Source organism: Hippocampus guttulatus, chromosome 9 (genome assembly GCF_054856545.1).
Source record: "Hippocampus guttulatus isolate MCC_2025c chromosome 9, RoL_Hgut_1.0, whole genome shotgun sequence".
Taxonomy (NCBI): domain Eukaryota; kingdom Metazoa; phylum Chordata; class Actinopteri; order Syngnathiformes; family Syngnathidae; genus Hippocampus; species Hippocampus guttulatus.
In genome coordinates this window covers 7,396,730-7,417,890 of record NC_141269.1, presented here as the reverse complement: position 1 = coordinate 7,417,890, position 21,161 = coordinate 7,396,730, and the positions used below count along the sequence as shown (strand labels likewise).

At 43.3% G+C, this 21,161-nt stretch overlaps 1 protein-coding gene across 1 annotated transcript in view; it reads right to left on the bottom strand.

The window, feature by feature from the left end:
* usp43a (ubiquitin specific peptidase 43a) overlaps positions 1 to 20,632 on the bottom strand; it is a 60,520-nt gene extending 39,888 nt beyond the window's left edge. The window contains exons 1-2 of the mRNA XM_086119847.1: positions 19,813 to 20,632; positions 9,426 to 9,590 (exon numbers count right to left, since the gene is read on the bottom strand). Coding sequence (XP_085975973.1) covers positions 9,426 to 9,590; positions 19,813 to 20,406 — 759 coding nt within the window. The 5' untranslated portion in view covers positions 20,407 to 20,632. The remainder of the gene's footprint in view (positions 1 to 9,425; positions 9,591 to 19,812) is intronic.
* Between the last annotated feature and the right edge of the window lie 529 nt (positions 20,633 to 21,161).

The window sequence follows — 21,161 nt, the reverse complement described above, 5'->3', positions numbered from 1 at the left end:
AAGTAGGTCGATTATACGCTAGTATGAGGACTAGAAATCTTGGGACATGCCTTCTCGACCCTTCGTGGCCCCTGAATCTGAAAGTCGTGTTGAAGAATTTTGTACTTTCGACTTTGGAGGAACATTTGGCGAAAAGACGGTTGGATACATTTTGTGTAGAATAAATTGTGGGATGGACTCACACATTTTTCAAAAAGACACACGCCCAACATCTTGTGGAAAGTCTTCCCAATAGTGGATGCTGCAAGGCAGTTAAAAGCCCTCGGAAACTCAACGTTTGCAGCGAAACAAAATTTATGTCACAGCTGACTGACTTTGTTGATGAGAGCTCAAACTGCTCTCATATTGCGAGTGGTAATTTTCCAGTTTTGTGGTATGTAGCAAAATCTCCAATTTTCATTGGGCTAGGTGTCTTCAATGTGTTTTGGGGGGTTTCTTATGAAAGAGGGTTGTGGATGTAGTCTGAATACTGGAGAGTTTAAAAAAAAGTGGATGGTTAGCTGTGGCGGTGCCAGTTGGAAGGAGGTTTAGGATAGTTGAACCCTGTATAATTTAGCCCCTGATACAACTGAAGCACTTGAATGAGTGGGAGAAAGGCCCTGCCTTCAGAGGGGAGAGGTACAGTGACCTAGCGGTTAGCAAGTGGGAATCTACTAAACTAAGGGTTGCACGGACTCGCTCTTTGAGGTCATGCGAGTTAACAGGTTTTTCAAACCAAGAGATTTAGGTTCAAATGCAGATTAAGGTCACTCCTCTTTATGACAGCTCTCAATAATCTGCGTTGATTGATAAAGCCAAATCCAATGATTGTGCTTAAATTCAATGACACCGGGTTCAAAACAACCAAAATGTCCAAAGCTTTCCGATGTTCGCGCAGGAACTTTACGAGGCGTTTAAAGGCCTTGGTCACCAATTTAACAAGAGACTTTTCAACAATTCAGTTTGAACAAACGATTTATTACTCACTTTTGATTGACACAAAGATGTCATATCTTCTTATTGTACCGGCAGCATGTTGCCAATTAAATGCTCTCTTTAATGAATCATTTAATCGTTTCCCGGGGAGAGAAATTTGTCTAACTTAATTAACTTTGAAAAACGACTTCAGCAGTTCAACAACAAATCCTGCCAGAGAGATTATCTTGTTAATTGAACAGAAAACTGAGGCGTGAGAGCAATTAAATAATGCAGCCCATTGACCATTACACCAGTCAGTGATGATAAATGAAACTTATTTTGTGCTTTCAAGGGGAAGTCCACCAAAACAGTTTCTTCACAATATGTTCTATGCACCTCCACTCCTCTCAACACGGCCTTCTGATTAATATTGCGTTCGTGGCATATGAGTTAAGCAGCAATATCCACCCATTTTTAGCCACCTCAAGGGGCCGCCATTTTGTTACTTTCTGTCTCATGAAAATGACATCACAGTGGTTTAAGGCTTGGGTAACAACCATTCAAGGCTCACCTGTTTTCTGTAGCTGAGCCAAAGGTGAGCTGTGATTGATTGTTACCCGAGCACTGAGCCACTGTGATGTCATTTTCAGTCGACAGCAAGTGGCAAAATGGCCGCCGTGAGGTGGGGGGGGGGGGGGGGGGGGACTGGTGATATACCGTAACTGAGATTGAAGTGGTCAAAAGCAAATTTTAATCAAAAATGGCTGTCTCCCGTAACGTATTTTTGACGGTGATTTTTTTTTTAATGGTTTTAATTTTTGCTCCATATCACATATGTCAGCACTTCCTTCTTTCAACTTCCACACAATGAATTTCAGCATACACAGTTCTTGTGGTAAAATAATGAGTGTACTGTGACACACTGTTGGAACAATCCCGGTAAAGGTAATTAGAAGCACCACATGGCACTACTGCCGTTCATTTAGCCAAATAGACACCACACACACTGCTCGTAGTGAGGCCAACACATTTGAGAAAATGCAATGCTTTCATTTTTTGGTTGCTGATAATTGCATCAAACAGCATCACATGAGGTTTGGATTCCTTCTGGATACAAGGGTCAATGCTTCAGCAGCAGCAACCTACTGTCCAACAAATGCATCTCTCGTGTTCATTCCTTGAACCAAACCACAAATAACACTCATGCAAACCCCACATTTGCTTCCATCTCGAACAGCCGCAAGCATCAAAGTTGCAGGCAGCAATGGTCAGAGGAGAAGCACTCAGTCATTCATCCCTCGCTGGCTGATAAGTCGAGACATTCCGCCAGGAAAGAGGTTTAAAAAAAAAAGAAGAAAAAAAAAGAGACTTGAATAGGCTAAGTGAATCTTGGATGAAGGCAGAAATGTATGCTGAGAATGATTTCACAAAGCTCACATTTGAAAGTCGCTTTCAGACCTGTCCTGGTTTAATCCCTCAAGAGGCGAAGAGGGCACTGGGGAGGGGAATTACATGACCTGTCCATTTCCAGACAGACACCGTTTCACCATGATAAAACGGGTCCACGATAACCTTCGAAACGTTGGCCTTATCACTCTTCCGTGTCATTCATGTTATAAATATGAACGCCACTTTTAAATGTTCTTTCATTATAACGGCAAGGGACTCTTTCAGAGGTGGGGGGTGGCTTGTCTCTTTCAAGTCTTCGCACTCTCCATCTCTATCTGCAGGAATTTGTGGCATCTCAGAAATGCCACACGCTGTTAAAATCAAGTCACTGGCCAAGTGAGACAGGCTTATGCTCCTTTGACTTAACCTGTTGGAGAAATTCGTGGGTGGGCATTACCTCGCTTGATCAGTGGAGCAAACTTTAAAGCAACAGAATCATCCATCCATCCATTTTCTGATCCACTTTATCCTCACAAGGGTCGCGGGGCATGCTGGAGCCTATCCCAGCTGTCTTCGAGCAGTAGGCAGGGGACATCCTGAACCGGTTGCCAGCCAATCACAGGGCACACAGAGATGAACAACCATCTGCGCTCACACTCACACCTAGGGACAATTTGGAGTGTTCAATCAGCCTGCCATGCATGTTTTTGGAATGTGGGAGGATACCGGAGTACCCGGAGAAAACCCGCACAGGCACAAGGAGAACATGCAAACTCCACACAGGGAGGCCGGAGCTGGAGTGCAACAGAATCATCAGCAGGCAAAATCGTGTTCATGGTACACTGGCTTGTAATAAAGACACCTAAGGACTGTGGCACAACCCCACTAAGTCACATCTTTTAGAGGTCAACAATATTGAACGTTTTGCACAGATTCTGCCACACGCTACAATTAATGGGCAACGTCATATTAGAAACACAATTTTGTTCACATTAAGCAAACATATTTGCTCTGTGTCCTTAGCCTGAAGTTGGTGACACATTGCATATTCAACCAACGTTTACTTCTGCCGCTAATCAACGACTGAAACACAATCGGTCAAAAACCATCTTTTCTTGAAACTGCATAACCGTAGCCAGTCTTCAGTCAGCAAACCGATGCGTTTACAGCTTGTAAACATCCAGCAGCTACCAGCAAGCAACACTGCTGCTTGTCAGCTGACTTGTTTCATTCATCGCCATTTGCCCTCCCCAGGAGAAAACCCAGGCCAAACTCTCATGGAGAACTATCAAACTCACTATTTCTGTCCATGTCGATAAGAGGCCTCGCTGGCTGCTTCTACCGCGTTTTTCACTGACCCCGATTTCAAAGTATCCGCAGTTGGCTGCGGGGGCCAGCGTACCCCCCCCCCCCCCCCCACACATACACTCAATCCCGTCACAGTTAACCCCCCCTGCGGCATAAAAGGGCCATAGCACTGTCGACATTTAAAACGGAATAATGCATACATAATGCCTGGACACTGGTGTGGTGTTGCACTGGCAAACCACTGAGCTGTCGGCGGGATGAAATGGAGCAGTGCTTAAATGCACCGACTTGAAATAGAACTCACGGTGGACCTGAGGCTGAATGCAACTCTTCTCTGTGCTCACTTTGTTGGCGCTCTGTGGAGATCTATGGCGCTGTCAAACAAAAGCAAACGTTTCCTGCTCTGCTCTCAAAAAAAAAAAAAAAATGAATAAAAAATTTTGAGAATATTTCTGCCATGATTTCTTCCACCTGTTTAAAAGATATAGATCTAGGCTTTCAAGGTAGAAGAAGGCTGCACTTGTGCCAAATGTAATTCTTAAACGGGAATGACACGCAGTCCATAGCAGACCTCAAGGCCAAACAATCCTAGACATGTCACACTCGTTTGATTAAAACATCCTGACAAAACTGCTATACTACTCCAGTCCAATAGGTGGTGGTATTGCACATTACAAAATGTGTGATAATCTAGAACATTTTTTCATGGCCCGGTTAAATGCAGCAAATAATAAAAAGGACCTTCTTGGGCCTAGGCACCACCCTGTAAAAAATGAAAATGAAATTGGTTATGTATTTTTTGCGTTACCATGCCAACCAGCCACTTAATGCAGGGGCGCTCAAAGTCTGACCTGGGGGCCACTTGCAGAACATTTTCATTGCCACATGGAATATTCTGAAAATAAAATTAAGCACTGATAGGAGGATGTCCTCCCCCTGCTTGTGGATTTTTTTTTTCCTGGGGATGCCGCCTGTTGATTGCGCAAACTCTAACTGCTTGCTATTTCAAGTCAAGTCAGCTTTATTGTCAAAAATGCTCTATGTATAACATACAGCACAGATGAAATTTCTTTCCTCTCAACCACAAACTGTTCATACTTCCCTCCACTTGTCAAAACCCCCAGTTCCAACTGGGGAAAAATACTGAGAACACCTCTGACTTAACAGCAATCAAAACATACCTCCTCACCTTGAGCAATCAGGGATTTAAAAAGAAAAAAATGATTACAGTACAATCAAAGAACAATATGACGTCTGCTTTTTTTCTCAGCGGGTGCATGAGCTGTACACGCCGGCGTGTACGCGCTTTGTTATGCAAATGTCAAACAATAAATGGCACCGCTGTTGAATGATGCAATGGTGACTGATGTGTGTGGGGGGGGTATGAGGAGCACAACTAATTTTTCCATTTTGCATGTTCATTATTATCCATTTGACAACCTTGTACTGATGTAGCGTCTCCACCATAAAGCCACAACAACATCGCAAGTACAACCATGTTACAAATAGACAATTTTTTTTCCCTTCAGCCCCTTTATCTATTCACTGGTTTTCAAACGCTCATTATGTTCAGCATCATGAGGAAGCACCAATCAATCCCGGCAAGAGGAGGGCTACATTCCGCATTGGTCGCCAGTCAATCACAGCGCAAAAAGAGACGGTCATTTACACGGACCGACACGGACACCAAGTGGGAATTGATCAGAAGCCGATTGCGCAAAAGTCAATTTTATGTACAGATGCAGAGGGTATTTTGTTGAGCCAACTGAAAACAGACACGGGTTTTTTTTTTTTTTTTTTTGGTCTTGTCACAAATGACGGGCTAACTTTGTTTAAAACAAACTTTTTTTAACGCCGCATCCAGTTTACAAACTATCTCCCAGACAAGGCTTTTTATACAAGCTGACCTATAGAATTAAACTGCACTTGGAAAAAACACCGCTGTAAATGGTATTGTCAAGAAACTCCAATACTTGATTTTCTTTTTCCTTGCCAGAAATCACTTGATATTCATTGAGCCAACCATTTCCAATTTCGAGACTGACACAAACTACAAAGTGTGCACCAAGCTGTGACTGTGTTGCCGTCTGACTTGAGCTCGCTGAAGAATGCTACAAATGCGGTGCCAGGCAAACAAGGGGAGGGAAACCGAGCAGGTTTAGCAAGATCTCGTTGGAAGGCACATCAACCTTACTGAGCTGTCTTTGTGTTTGTGACATAATATTGCTGGGGCCAAGCCGTGAAACTGGTGGCACTTGCTCCTGTTACCAGGTGCAATACGTGAAATGTGTGTCTAGCCCAGTGCAATACGGCACTGAAGGAACAAAGCCACACATCAGTCACGGGGCTTAACGTGTAAAATAGCGGCTCAGTAATATATCCTCCTCTCTGTCATCACGTTTGATAGTATATCTCTGATGGGTGATGATAGCGCGAGTGAATTAAAATGTCGACAGTGAGCCGTGACAATATTAGAAAATTAGAGATAGAGATCAACACCACAGTCGCAGCCCTTCTGAGTCACTTCAAATAAATCATTCGATCTATCCCCATCCATCTTTCGCTAAACGGCTCATCACGTTCAGGCTCGGGGGGTGAGGTTGGAACCGATCCCAGCACGCTTTAGCACAAAGGTCGCGTACCGCCAGCCCAGACTGGTCACCCATCGATGGGATGTAGATAAATACGTCAGTACCCACACTTGTACACCAGCATAATTTAATGGCTTTTGATCAACTAGGGAAATTAAAAAACAATCATTCCTTCACGTCCCCAGAAGAATACAGAAAGAATGGAATTGATTCCATTTTTTCCAATCTAAGCGAAACTGTTTGCATTTTACAGCAGAATGCGACAAGTGTTTTCACTGATTCAATGACTTATCAACTTTTTTTCTTAAAAAAAACAAAAACAACTTTATACTCTTTCCTGCATCAGGCAACTCAACCAAATTCTAAATTTTAACCTCCAGAACTACAATCAATCCTCCACTTTTCATAGTTTTGATAATATTTAGAGTAAGTAGTATTCTCGAACCGATTTTAAATCAGACCGGCTAGTTGGTGCTGCCCAGCCTTTTTTCATCTTAGGCAGCTAGCCGCTCCTTTCTTATCATTCTGAAAAAGTAAGTCATGCCTTTGTCACATCTCGGCTGTAATCCCCTTCATTTTGGAGTTAGCCAATCCTCCATGTAGCGTCTCCAGTTAGGCCAAAATGCTGCTGCTCACCTCTTGACTGGTACTCGTAAGAGGGAGCGCATAACTCCCGCTCAGGCATCGATTCAACGGCTCCCTGTACATTTTAGAATTCTTTTTAACATTATTATACATTATTTCAAACCATTTTACCTCTCAGAGCTCCTTCACCCATGTGACATTTCGTAAACGTTTCTAGAAAATGTATGAATGGATGGTTCCTTAAAAAGACACAGATAGGTGGCATTATCATCGTCATCATGATGCATTGTGTTCAATAGATGATTGAGAATGAGGTGCAGGACTGGAGGAGAGAAAAAGGATGACATCTATTCACCTCCCTGCCTGACTACCGAGAGGCGATGAGCTAAGTCATTGGGAATCTGTTTCCTTGCCTCCTGTTTGCTCCATTGCAGTGATGAAATTTCAATCATTGTCTCATGTGTAAGAGAATTTGTATCACAAAATTATGCAAAAAGACCAAAATGATAAATCGCTTGTGTGATGAAAAACAATGCTACCTAGTGTACCACCGTATCAGTAAACCATAGCGGGAGTAGTATCTGCTCACATTCAGCTTCAAGAACTCATTGGATAGCGCTTCACAGTGCAGATGGACGGTAACCCGACGCAGACTGCAAAAGCAACAAAGTGTAATTTTATGCAACGGTTAAGTCGGTCACTTAACCTAAATCTGACTGAACATTTATTTAACTTACCCAAGACGAAAATGAAGGGAACATACTCCAAGAACAAGCAGGAACTGAATCTAGTGGGGGTTGCACTCAAATTTTATAGGTTGTTTCCCGGCTCATGATATTTAAAAACACAAACAGGTAATTGATTCAAATGCCCGGTCTTAGTGTAACTGTTCAGCATGTCAAGGATACGGGCACACAGCTAATGTTTACACACAGCACTGAGCGAGCATGAGGGTCCAAAGCTGAAGTCCCGGCATTGTCAGATTATCAACCGAATACGGACAATGACACTATTGTATGATACAAGGAAATCTGTTTATAAAGCGGATCAACATTGAGAAAAAAAAAATTCAGAGATGATCCTGACTATGAAAAGCCAGTCTCTGCCTGGTAGATTCAGAAGAGGAAAGCCGGCTTTATTATCGCACTGGCAGCCTAATGCGAGCCGCGGCCTTAAGATGTTTATTTGGCATAAAGAATGCTATCAGGGAGAAGGAATGCCATGAATATGAAAAAGAAGACCCTGTATTGAAGAAATGCCATGCTTGTCAATTGTTTCATGGTGCCCCAAGTCTTATTTTATAACCCCTCGCACCGAGAACACCCCCACAAATTTGCATTGATCTGTTCTCCAATTGCCAGTGTGGTGCCACAAAGATAAATATTATTGTCAATCAGCTCATGTCGTGATAAAGGTGTCAAACAAAGTCATGATGTGTCTGCCTTGCTCATTCGCGGCATTTAGTTGAGCTACTCTAAAATGATCAAGGTGAAGAGATGGAAATTCCGCAGCCACTGCCAGCCTAAAGGGAAACAACAGAACAAGTTTCGGCTTTGATCCTCTCACAAAAGCCTTTCATGCCTTGTTTACTTACCGTATGTACTTGTGTACCGTTTACTAGGGATCAACAGAAGTATTCTTCGGCTTTATTGCCAATACTTATCGATCTTTGTGATGCTCCATGTTAACAATGTAGCTGCTTTCAAAACATTCAAGAAGAAGAAATGACAACTAAACACTTTAGTTCGAAACCTTTCAGAATTATATTGCTGAAGAAATTAACTTGCGGATTTAGGAGTCAGAACTGCATGGCAGAATGAAGCCAAGTAAGACGTTGATGTCTCACATGAGACTTTGGCATACATAACATTGAAGGCAGTGACGGCAACATGAAGCGAGGTTGGCGCATTGTGACAAGTGACAGTTACGCATACATCCGTTTGCTTCACAAAGATCATTTCTCCAACTTGAAAACTGTATCGTGTACAACTGAGGTCACAGAGCTATGCTCACGAAAATATGAGTCAGGAGGGAAAAAAATGCTCATGGTCACTTGGCTTCCCATTGTACTCTTTTTGTACCGTACTCCGATGATCTGGAGTAGTGTTTCCAAGCAAAAATAGACACAAAGACAGCAAAAAGAGCACCAAGCACACTGTGATGAGATGGGACATTATGGCTGCTGAAGAGGCACAGGGATCGAACCTGTCAATGCCTCCGACAAGATGAAAATCGATTCTCAAATTTAAACGATGATACTTTTCATACTTCAGTTTCATTTGGGTTACTGGTGGTATAGTACCAGAAAGGATAGCGGTAGTATCGACTGGCAAACACACAAAAGTACAAAAGAAAGTTCATACGATTACAGATTGACAGATAGCGCCAAAATGTATATGATAAGTGGCAGCCAAAATTCATTTGTGGCGGCGTTCCACGGATAAATGTATACGTGGGGAAATACTACAGATGTAATATTACACAAAAACGATCAACGATTGATGGAATCAGGCAAAATATGACGGTACAGTTGATCACAAAATGTGCATAAAATTCAAATTATCGGATGATGCGCCAGAGATGGGTGTAAATTGTAGTTTCAAACGACACTCAGTGGATGGAAGAAGCAATTGAAGCCGGTCGATTTTTACTCACCTTGACGGTGGCTTTGGTGTTTTTGCTACTGCTGCTGCTGCTACTGTTGATGTTGTTTGGGTTTTTGGCATCTTCGTGAACTCTGTCCAAAAGCCAGAGGAGAAACTCCAGGGCGTCGTGTTGCGAGTTGCCCCGAAACTGAGAGCCATATTTGGCTACAATGCTCTGGAAAAAAAAGGACATCATCGCCAGTTCAATAAATGTTGGTATATTTGTTGTTTCATAACAGAGTAGAGACCAACACAGGGCTGTGAAAAAGTCTTGGAATCAGTGTGGTCAACTAAACCATAAATTCTTGTTACGAATTTGGAAAGATTGAGCCAACTTCACTGAGTAAGCCAAAAGGTTTTAAATTACCAGAACTTAACATTGATCTGAACCATCTGCAGCTAGGGTGTCAAACTCATTTTTGTCGCGGGCCACATTGTAGTTACGGTTTCCCTTGGGGGGGCCATTATGAATTTTGGGAAACCATTTAGAGTAAATGTTTAATCCCCTCGACATATTACATCCACAGCGCACAACAAATGGATGAATAAGTAGTTTTAAAATCTGAAGTCAAGAATAATGACTGTTATTGTGGATTACATGTAACAATTTGAAATTTTGGTTCAGACTTTAGCAAGCATCATGGAACTTGACATGCATGATTTGCTTTCTGCGGGCCACCTAAAATGATGTGCCGGGCCAGATCTGGCCACCAGGCCATGACTTTGACATCTGCGATCTACACGGTCATGTCACGTTCGATACAAAGTAATACCACCCCAGCCTATGATTGTCGACAACATGCTGGTTCCATAATTAGGGGCATGACATGTCAAACAAAAGTGGAGGAACATTCCGTCCTTTGATTTCATCACCGGGCAATTTACACTGAAAACGACGTGTAACTGCTTTAACATTTGCAACTAATGACAACACTGCTGTCTACTAGGTACAAAGTTATGTTTGCATTCTCTTTGAAGAGAGTTTTTTTATGATCAACCCAGCAGCGATATGACTCTTGTGCTTTAAATTCACAGTTTGTGTGGTCAGCGGTCGGACAAACTAAAGCACCAAACTAAATGAGTTTTCGTGTGTTGCAGGGTGCGACGCTTGTGTTTAGTCGCAGCTGCTGCCAGGCTAAGTGAGACCATCTGCTGTGCCTGTGATAGAACACCATGTGAGTTTTATTTGCCGTATTGAAAACCAACGAAACAGATGGAAGATGGAATGGTCTTTCGTCAAATTAATACAAACCCAAGGGGAACACACTTCGATGAGGGCACGATTACCGGTGTGTGGGGAGAGGGGGGGACTTCTGTTTAGTGCCCTCATTATTTTTCCTCACTTGTAATTTGGTCCGTGGTTCATTTGGAGTTCACAACTGGCATCTTTAACATGCATAATGAACACCAACGAAGACATATTTAATGGTGGGATGTGTCGGGTCTGTTTCTTTTTTTCCCCCACTCGTTACAACGGAAACACAATAAAATGGGTGTGCTTTTACGCAACGACATGGCAATGCAGAGATGATTACATGGGTGACAACTGCAACTCCAACAAAATAAGAATCGGATCTCAACGTTGCTTTCAACACAAAGCGGGAGAGGTGAGGGCTGAGTGTCAAACTTCACACACCAGTCAACTTGTCATCCGACTCCGATATTACCTTTGTAATACTATTTTTTTATATCAATTGATATTTCACTCTGACAAACTGAACATGTTAATCTTGACAACAGCCAACGGCACACATAGTATGATGTAAATTCTTAAATGTGAAGACAACTTCCAAACATCCCTGGTGTTTGATTTGCACAACCTTTGCTTCCTCTGCCCTCCCAAATTGCCAGCACCATCACTCTCGTCTTTAAACAATACACATCAGAGCTCAAACAGGACTGGAATTAGGCGGTCACATCCATCACATACCAAGTGAGCCCTCTCTTCATCACTGTGCATCCCGCCTAACAGGATTGGATTGATTCCAGTGTGACAGGCAGTGAAACATGAGGACCATTTTCAGACACATTATTTTTTAACCAAGCTTCACTCGTACAGGTGTGTCCGGAGGCAGCAATCACTCACTCACACAACTTGACCTTGCAAAATCCTTTTTTTTTCTTCTTCCCATTTCATTATAAATGAACAATTGCCTGTGTGAACTGAGCTTATTACGCTAGGTGGAGTGGAATTTGGACTTGGCAGAAAATTATCCTTTTTAAAAAAAATTATTTTTGGGTTGAATAGAAGAATTTTTCCACAGATGTGCTAAACTTCTGTTTCAATGCAGATAAACAGAATAATGCTTCACCAAGAAAGTGACAGAGAGCTCAAAATCCCTTCGGTAACGCCTAATTGTTATCTTTTGCCAGTAAGGTAGTTGAGCGCTCCTGCTGATCATGGTTCACTTCATTTTGCCTCAGTTGCTATCAACATTTGGCAACATTTTTGACTATCTATTCAATCATGAATCATCAAATCCATGATGGCACCCACTGGTAATTATACGTACCTAACAATTAGGTGATTGTGAAAGCATAACATACCGTACCCATCCATCCAGTCCATGCGTCCATTCGTACATCCATTTTCAATAGCGCTTATTTGCATTGAAGGTGAGCTGGAGCGGGTTAGCTAGTCACCAGTCAATCGCAAAGCAATACAGTGGACCACTGATATTTGCGCATCATTGGGCCAGCTACGAACAATGAAAATCTGCGTATAATTGATGTCCATTGAAATGTATCGTGGAGGTGCGGGGGATATATTCTTCAAAAGATCAGTTTCTCCACGAAAAATGTCTGTGTCTGGAGGAGTTTGGGAGGCAAAAAAAACAAAAAAATACAGTTTAAAAATTGAAATAAAAATTGAAAGAATTGGTCCCGAAAGGGAGTATACAGAGGTCCACTGTATCGACACATTCACAGCTATGGGTAATTTAGACTTTAATTAACCTAACATGAATTATTGGGGAATGTGGGAGGAAGCTAGCATGCCTTGAGAAGAGCCACACAGCAATGACAGAGATTCGAACCCAACACCTCCCTACTTTGAGGCAGACCTAATCACTGCGAGAGCTCCGTGCTACCTAATACACTGTAGCATTGTGATACTTCCGATTATTTTCGACACATCTCTTGTATTAGATCTCATCACATTAAATGTGCCTCCAGCATTAATCTGATGCAACATGGAGTACAGTATACTAATTGTTGTTTACTCATAAAAAGATAAGTAATTACCGGTATACTGCAAAAAATTCTCACAGCACCATCTGTTCCATTCAGAAAAAAAAAGACGCATCACAGTCCAGGTGGCGCATATCCACCACGAAGATTAGTGTGTGCAAACATTGTAAACATCCTCAGTCATGAGAGGTCTTTGAAGGAAAGGGGAGGCAGGATGAGACAAACAATCCATCAGTGTTGGCCTGTGTCACTCTCACACAGCTCCTATACACCCCCCCCCTCACCCCTAAACAAAGAAGACCACGTCAAACACCTCTCTCCATCTCCTCGCCTGAGCTCCTCGAGCCTCACGGAGCCGTGGCTCTTCAAGCGTGAAAAAGATGAATCTGCGCCCCTCTCGCCGAAGCAACCCGCACATGAAGTGCCTGTGTTGTTAAAAACCCTTTGGGCCCGCCGGTGTTAAGCCGTGAGCTGTGTTTGTGCGCCAACACTTAAGCAATAAAACTACACGTCATCCCTCCAGATGCAATCAGCATCAAACAAGCAGTGAATCGACATCAAAATTGAACATTTTGGATCTTGAGGTAAAATCCTCATGTCTGTTTTAACTCTCAGGCTTGAATCAAGTGCAACTGGACTGCTCTTGTCTTTGAAGACGTTTCGCCTCTCACCCCAGGAGGCTTCTTCAGTTCACGCGAGAAAGGACGATCATAAGTTGGTGTGGCAAACCCAACAATTTTTTTTCAGCTGAATGGAATATTAATGAAGAAGTTTACCCGGCAACATATTGACAGAGAAAAGCCTCTTTGTAAGGCATCTTAACAATTGTCATTTCGCATTCCAAAAGAATGTCACCATTGATAGTTGGCACGTGCCTCCAACGTAGGGCACAAATATTTGGGTTTGCCACACCAAATGAGGCTGGTGCAGTCCTTACCAAGTCTAACTAGTTAAGGCACACATCTACGACAAACATAACAGTCCAGTTGCAATCAATTGAATGCCCTGAGAATGAAATGACAATATCCACAAATACGCTGCGATTTTGACACATAGTAAGTCAGTGTTGTTTCAATGAATTTTACTAAATGATACGCCTAGCCAGCCGGAGGCCTGATTTATGTAACTGGCTAAAAACCTGAATGATACTCTATAAATAAAAAAAAAGCAGCATTCCAGGAAGATTCTGGATGAATTCTACATTGTCATTCAACAGTGCAACGACCTCAGGAAAAGCCAACCGGTCAAAAATAAACAATAGTTAAAGAGCTTGTTGGAGTGCTCAATTTTGACAATGAGGTAGATGGCGCGGTTGTGACAAATCAGGATCCATCCATCCATTTTCTACCGCTTATCCGGGATTGGGTCGCAAGGGCAGCTGGTTTGTGCAGGGAAGACTTCCCTCTCCCCAGCCATTTCTTGCAACTCACCTCGGGAGATCCCAAGGGATTCCCAAGTCAGCCGGGAGACAAAGCGAGTCCTGGGTCATCCCCTGGAGATTCTGACGGATACATTCAGCATTCGTCAGCAGAGAGGCATTCAGGAGGCAATCTAACCAGACATCCACTTGATCTGGCTCCTCTCAATGTGGAGGAGCAGCGGCTTGACTCAGAGTGTCGCCTGGATGCCCGAGCTTTTCACCCTCTCTCTAAGGGAGCGCCTGGACACTCTGCTGAGGAAATCCTCACTGGAAACGATTCAGACTTACAGCCCAAAGCCTCCTGCAAGTCCACTAAACACATGTAGACTATTTGGGCCAATTACCATGCACCCACGAGGAAGTACGCGCTACCTGTCAGTATTTTTTCCTTATCTTCACCAAAATGTAATCGTCCTTCTTTGACCCACGAGGCACTCTACAGTTTGCATAGCGCTGCCATTAACTGTTTCATTATGCCAAAATGCCAGCTGTGAAAATTAGTCAGAAAAACAATAAATGTAGAGTTGGCTTAATACCAAAATGAACATGCTAATACCACTTTCTGCTAAGTTCTGTACTAGAACACAAGACTGTTGGCGTCTCACAACTTGAGAATACTGACACATTTCTCAACAAGAACTCAATCAAAGGCTGCAATCATTACGCTTCAATTTGCTTTCGGAATTTGAACATGAACTTTAGCTCAGAGCCTCAGTTTAGGCAGCCTATATAGGAGACATTTTAATTTTTGTTAAAAAAAAGTTTGTCTCTTTGTAATGAACGGGTCTCAGAATGAAAAAACAAATTTGTTTACTTTGTAGCATTGGAATTATAAGACGACCTGCTCATTAGTCTCCAGACTATGGCAGAGAGAGAGACGGAGCAGCTTGTTATAGTGGCCTCGCTAAACACCTTTTTTTACCTTCTCTGGTGTGTAAACATTGAGTAAGGCATGGATGGATTTAAAGTTGCAGTCTTTGAGTATTTGCACACTGTAACATATGTTGTTGACACCACAAACCTACCGCCTCCTCGACAAAAACTTAGTAAAACCCAAGTCGCTTTACTTTTATTTCATACACTGTTCAAGTGCAACGCAATAAGGAAATTGTCCCACCAAAAGTGTCACTTCGTGAACTTTGACATATGAAAAAAAGCGCGACTGGATAGCAAAAGGAACTCATCAAGCAAGAGGCTCAGGAATTCTCGAGCCGTATGGCCTCCGAATCAAGAGGAGTTGAGGAACATAAATTTCACACTTGAGGAATTAGGGAGGAATGTTGTGGCAACAAGCAGCTTTCACGGATGCCTGTCCTTTCTTTACTATGGAGACAGGACAGGGAGGACCATGGTCTTATTTACAAGCTCAGCCCCCCCCCCCCCTCCTTGTCCTCTCCTCTCTTAGTACACACCACTGGAGACATCTCAGCATGGGGCCTCCTCCTCCTTCCTTCCTCATCCTTGTCCTCATCTTCCAGGCTGAATGCACTTGCTACAGTAACACAGTAACACACACACACACATCAGTGTGTCCGTGAAAGGGGAAATGAAGGACATATTTTCCTTTGCGATGCAGAGGAGAGGCCCAGCGGGTGCACCGGTGATCGAGCCAAAATATCCATCTTGGTGCGGGACAAGACATGGCTCGTGCACCGCAAACCGTTCAGCTCAAATGAAATCATCTCTTTCTCCTTCGAAGAAGGCGACAATTCCATCTGGGAAATTTCCCACATCCTTGATCATTCTTTATTGTAGCCTGCGGTAATGAGAAGATCAAGTGGGTGCCACCCCCCTATTCAGGCATTAAGAGCAGGAGGTAATAGAACCAACTCACAGTAACCACCATTTTGTCACAGTGCCTTAAATGAGGTGCACCGAGGCGATAAGGTAAAGAACAAAGACATGAACACGCTCACGACACCGATTATCACCCTTCCTCATCAGACAGCGGAACCTCCGAAGTCCAACACAATCGCTTCTGGTCGAGCTCCAATTTTTTCGGACATGGAAACAACAGGGTCAGTCTCACGATAAACTAAACTGAGTTCTTATCATAAGTAGCCAAACAGTTTTACACATAGTGTATCAGTATGATAAGTTGCTAAAAACGTGTTGCCTTGATTTCATGCTTTATCATTTTATGTTTAAAAAAAAAAGAAAACAAAGAAACATTTTATTCGTATGATGGTGAAAATTTGACCCTTTTCTTATTCAATTGAAAATCCAGAGAACATCTAGATCTCGTATTATGTACAATGGGGGAGTGTCCAGCATGTATCCGACATATTCTTTTTTTCCCACACCTGAGCTTATGCAAGTCTGTTATGGCTCACAGCAGCTTGTCGGAGAACTGTTTTGCCGTCATCCAATAAGCCCAGGAGGGGCAGTTTCACAGCAAGACAAGCTCTTGTTGACCACTTCTTAAATGGCCTTGAGTATCAAAAGATCACGTTTTGTGTTTTGTGCTTGAGCAGGCTGGTGAATCGGAGTTGATCAGTGCGAGTCTCCTCTCCCTCCAAACGACTGCCGCGGAATGCAGCCTAACCACCTCGACGTGCCGGTCGGTCGCGCAGGTGAGTCAGGCCGAAACGACACAGCCGGTGTGTAAATCAGTCACAGCAATGCAAACTAGTTCAGTCATAAAACCTCATGTGAACGACATCACGTGACCAAGCCCCGCCATCGTAACATGACCTGTGTACTGTACTTCTGAACAAGGAAACAGGACAGAGGAAATCGACAATCAAAACAAACCTTCCCTACGAGTGTCAATAGTGGTTAGCATGCCTGTCTCTCGGTTCTGAAGGTTGGGGGGTTTGAATCCCGGAACAAGCCCTCCTGTGTGGGATTCGGGTGTTCTCGCCATGCTCGTGAGGATTTTCTCCAAGTACTCTGGTTTCACCCCCACTTCCTCCATCCCAATCTCAAATGTATTTTCCATAAATGCTTTGGGGTCTTAGGTTAGGCTTATGCTAAAATCAAAGCAAACCGACTATGAGAGACACCATGTACAATCTACTTAGATTAGTTGTCTTACTAAACACTTTGACATGCAGAAGGGCTGGGTAAGGATTCAATATAAATAGAAATTGCACTCAATATAATATCGATTTAAAAATAATAATAATAAGGAAGCAAACGCCGTAATTATGCATGTTGTGGCCTCTGCGGCGACAATAAGACATTAGACTTTTGCCACAATTACAAGCACCAAAGAGGAAATTTGGAGCACACCAGATATTATGAATGGTATTTTTCCTCTTGATAGTTGTGCTTTAATTTTTTCTTTAATCAATTTAATTGTTTTTTTTTCAAACAGGCAAAAAAAATTACTCAATACGTAGCGCTACTAAGCACATTATGTCAAGTCAAGTTAACTTTATTGTCCAATGTGCTACATGTGCAACATATTGACAATGGACGTTTATTCAATATTTAAATTGCCACATTTATTTGACTCTACATTGTCCATAGATGAGAATGTTCGTGTGGATAGTTGTCTAGATGCCCTGTGACTAACTGGTGACCAGTCGAGGGAGTATCCTGCCGATCACCTATAAAGTCAGCTGGGATAGGCTCCAATTCCCCTGCAACACTAATGAGGACACGTGCTATGTAAAATAATTGATGGATGGATGTTTTGTCAGCAGAATGTATCCCTGCAGTGCCTTTAAACACACAGTTTTGTCACGTCACAGCCAATTAGGGCTTTTTTGCTTAGGTAGAGATTTTTCTTTTTGGTGTGGCTAACTGGGGAGCTGCCATCAACAGTAACTTTAAGATTACCACTGCCTCATTCTCTGTCCATAGAGGAAGTAACCTACAGTGCGGCCGATGTTTTTTGGTCCCTAATGGTCCTCCTTCCTCTTTCCTCAAGTAGTGGCCATCCCTCGAATAGACGTCAGGCCCCAATTAGCTGCAACCCTTTCTCCCTCGGTCCGAAAAAAAAAAAGTGCTATAACAGTAATTGTCTCAGTACATAGACACTGTAGTAATCTCTTTGGAAGTCTGCTGCTAACAAAAACGGCAGCACCTAACAAAGCAAGTGAGCAGTCGGATGAATTGTGGAGTGGGTCCCACATTAAAAGCCTTTTCGGGTGACGATGTTGTGGTGCCCCTGTCCGAACTGGCACTCTATATTCATGACATTATACAAGAAATTTCAATGATAGTTTCACACTTAGCATCTTTATAATGTACTAATTAAGCCTTTAAGAAGATTTTACTGTTATGTAGTTCCTTGTTTTGTATGATATAGTTAAGGTGTTCTGTATATTTAACATTTGATACTTTCTGGGCCTTATGCCTTGTTCAAGACATTCCTTGTGGAAGGATTTAACGAGAAGATGTGTGCCACACGGTAAAAGGTTCATTGATCACTGATCAAGTGGATAAAAGTCAAAATGTTGAATATTACAATGTGCTGATTTGATCATATTGATGGAATTTGTCGGAGCCCGGACATGTCAATGTCAGTGAAGCGATATAATATTGTTTGCATCCATGTTCATGTTTTGAGTAGCAACCAATCGGCCTCCATTCTAGCAACTTCGTTGCTTTTCTCAGTAAGAGTCCTTTTATTTTGTTTTAGAATCAAATTTCACCCGACAAATCGTACCATTGGTTGAGACAATTGCAAAAGTATGTCTGAGTGAATAAGCATCCTCCCACCCCCACCCACATAATAAAATACTGTTTCATAAAATACCTCAAAGAGGAGCAACAATCATTTAATGCACTATTGCACTGACTCGACGTTACATCGTGACACACTTGCTTAGCTGCCTTGAGGCCAACTGTTTTCATTTGACTGGCTTTGGCTTGCATGTGCACATGAAATGGCCAATTTATCACTTAATGGCAAGTTAATGACACATAATGTAGGCAAGTTTTTTTACAGCCTCTGGCCCTGCTTTGCGCGAATCATTGAGTGCCCTGATAACCGATTCTAATTAATATTGAAGTATAAGCACTACAGTGTCAACATTTGCACATACTGCAATCTGGTGGGGAATCAATTCCTAATAGCAGACGTATTTCTTGTGGTGTAGTGCACTTTTGTACCTTAAGGTGTACAATAGCGTGTAGCACTTTTGCAACTCTATTGGACTATTAGAGCTTTGGATCACTTCTGCATGCTTTTGGACAGGGAAAGAATTGTTTGAGGTCAAGGGAGAAGAAACAGTTCATCATTCAAAAGAGATGTATTTACATAATGCAGGGCATCAGACAATTTTCCTCCCCACTAGAAGCACAGTCAGCCCTAAATTAAAATTGTAGGGGCAAAAGCAGAATGTTTAACTCGATAAATTGGCTTGCAAAATAAATATTCACATTTTCTCATATTGAGTCAGTATATTACGAATAATTGGCAGTAACTCTTCCCAAAAAATAATTTCAGGCCTTTTATCACAACAAGATTTGGAATCATTATCAGGATTTATCTCTTGTGGAATATAAGGTTTATTTGGGAAAAACACTGCTTGTACTCTGCCATTGTTCATCGTCTATAGATAACCCCAAGAACTTGCTCTCAACATGACATGAAAAAAATCCGACTTCCCCGCTTTCCTGGAATGCAGCACAAGTTTAAGGTAGAGCCGGCGACGACCTGCTTTGACCACGCCCATTTCACACTCGCCTTCCATCGCGACGCACCTGTGGCGTCTTGTGACTACTACACTCAAGACGGTGGACAATAGAAAGACAGTCAAACTAACACAAGGCATACGACCGTTGTGTGAAATGTTCAAATATGTTTAAAGAATTAATGACACACTAGTCTCACCTTGAAGTCCACAGAGAGCTGCGGCGTGTACTCCAGCGTCCACAGGGCTCGAACAAGCGACGCCAGCTGCTCGGTCACCTCCCCCCTGGCGGCCTCGCCGTTCACCCGCCGGGCCGAAGTGTCCGTTTTATACTTTTCCAGCCCGAGGTACTCGGCCAGCAGATCGGTGTTGCTGAGGCACTGCACCACGGCGTTCATGAAGCAGGTGTTCCCGTGGTTTTTGAGCCCCAGAGCGCCGGGGGTCTTGTCGCCGTAGCACCACGACAGTCGCTCCTTGACCGAGCCGTGAGACGACAGCGTGGAGCTCTTCTTCACGGCACCCTCTTTCGAAACACCCGCAGCGTCTTCGTCTTTAAAGCCGCCGGTGTCGCTTCGACCGAAGCCGCCGTCATCGTCTTCCTCCCCGGGCTCCGGCGGCCGTCCCTCGCCGAAGTGCGCCAAAGTGCTCAAAGTTTTCAGAATCCTGCCCATGAATTGACTGAGAGAACGAAGAGACCTTCGCCGGGTGAACATGCCGCTCCGGTGCTTCTTCTCTTTCCGGTTGGTCGTTTTGGCTTTCGTGGGCTTGCGCGCCTTCTCCTTGCGAGAATCCATGGCTGCTGTTGCTGCTGCTGCCTGCACCTGACAGGAGGAACACTCGCTCTACTGTGGTGGTGGAGGAGGCGGAGGCGCACCTGTCTACCAGACAGTCTAGTCTTCCTCCTCCTCTTCCTCCTCGAGCTCCTCCCGCCTTTCCGCAAACATCGCCGCCGCCAAAGTGGCACTGAACCGGCACCGGGAAAGCATGTGATGAGCTCGTCGCTTCTATCGATGTCGTGGCCTCCTCATCCTCTGTACCACTCGTGGTCCTACATGACTACTCCCGAAGCTAACGTTGCTTCCTCCCGCCCCGATAGTGAGAACAATGCCCGCCCCTCACAACGCACCCGGGAAGAAAAATAAACACGCACCGACCACTTCATTAGGTCCACCTGCCATTGACGTGCAATGGGAGTCGTGCCGCCCCGAGATGCGTGTTGAAGTCGTTCCGCTACCGCGCGTGGATCTCAGAACACTTTTCGTATTGAAAGCATTGGAAATGCCATTACAGATATGGATAAAAAACAACAACACATTTTCCCAAGTCTATCCTCAGTTATATGTTGGAAAACTCATCTATTCACTATTTTTTATCTGAAGAAAAAGGTCTGCCTGATATTCTAATCCGGGTGCCCACCGGCACTAGGTGTCCCCCCTAGGACCACTTCAGTAGTCTTGGGAACATTTGATTGGTGTAAATTGGTAAACAATGATTTAAAGAGTATATATTTTGTACTGTGGTGCATAAACAAACCATAGCGTTTGTGGAG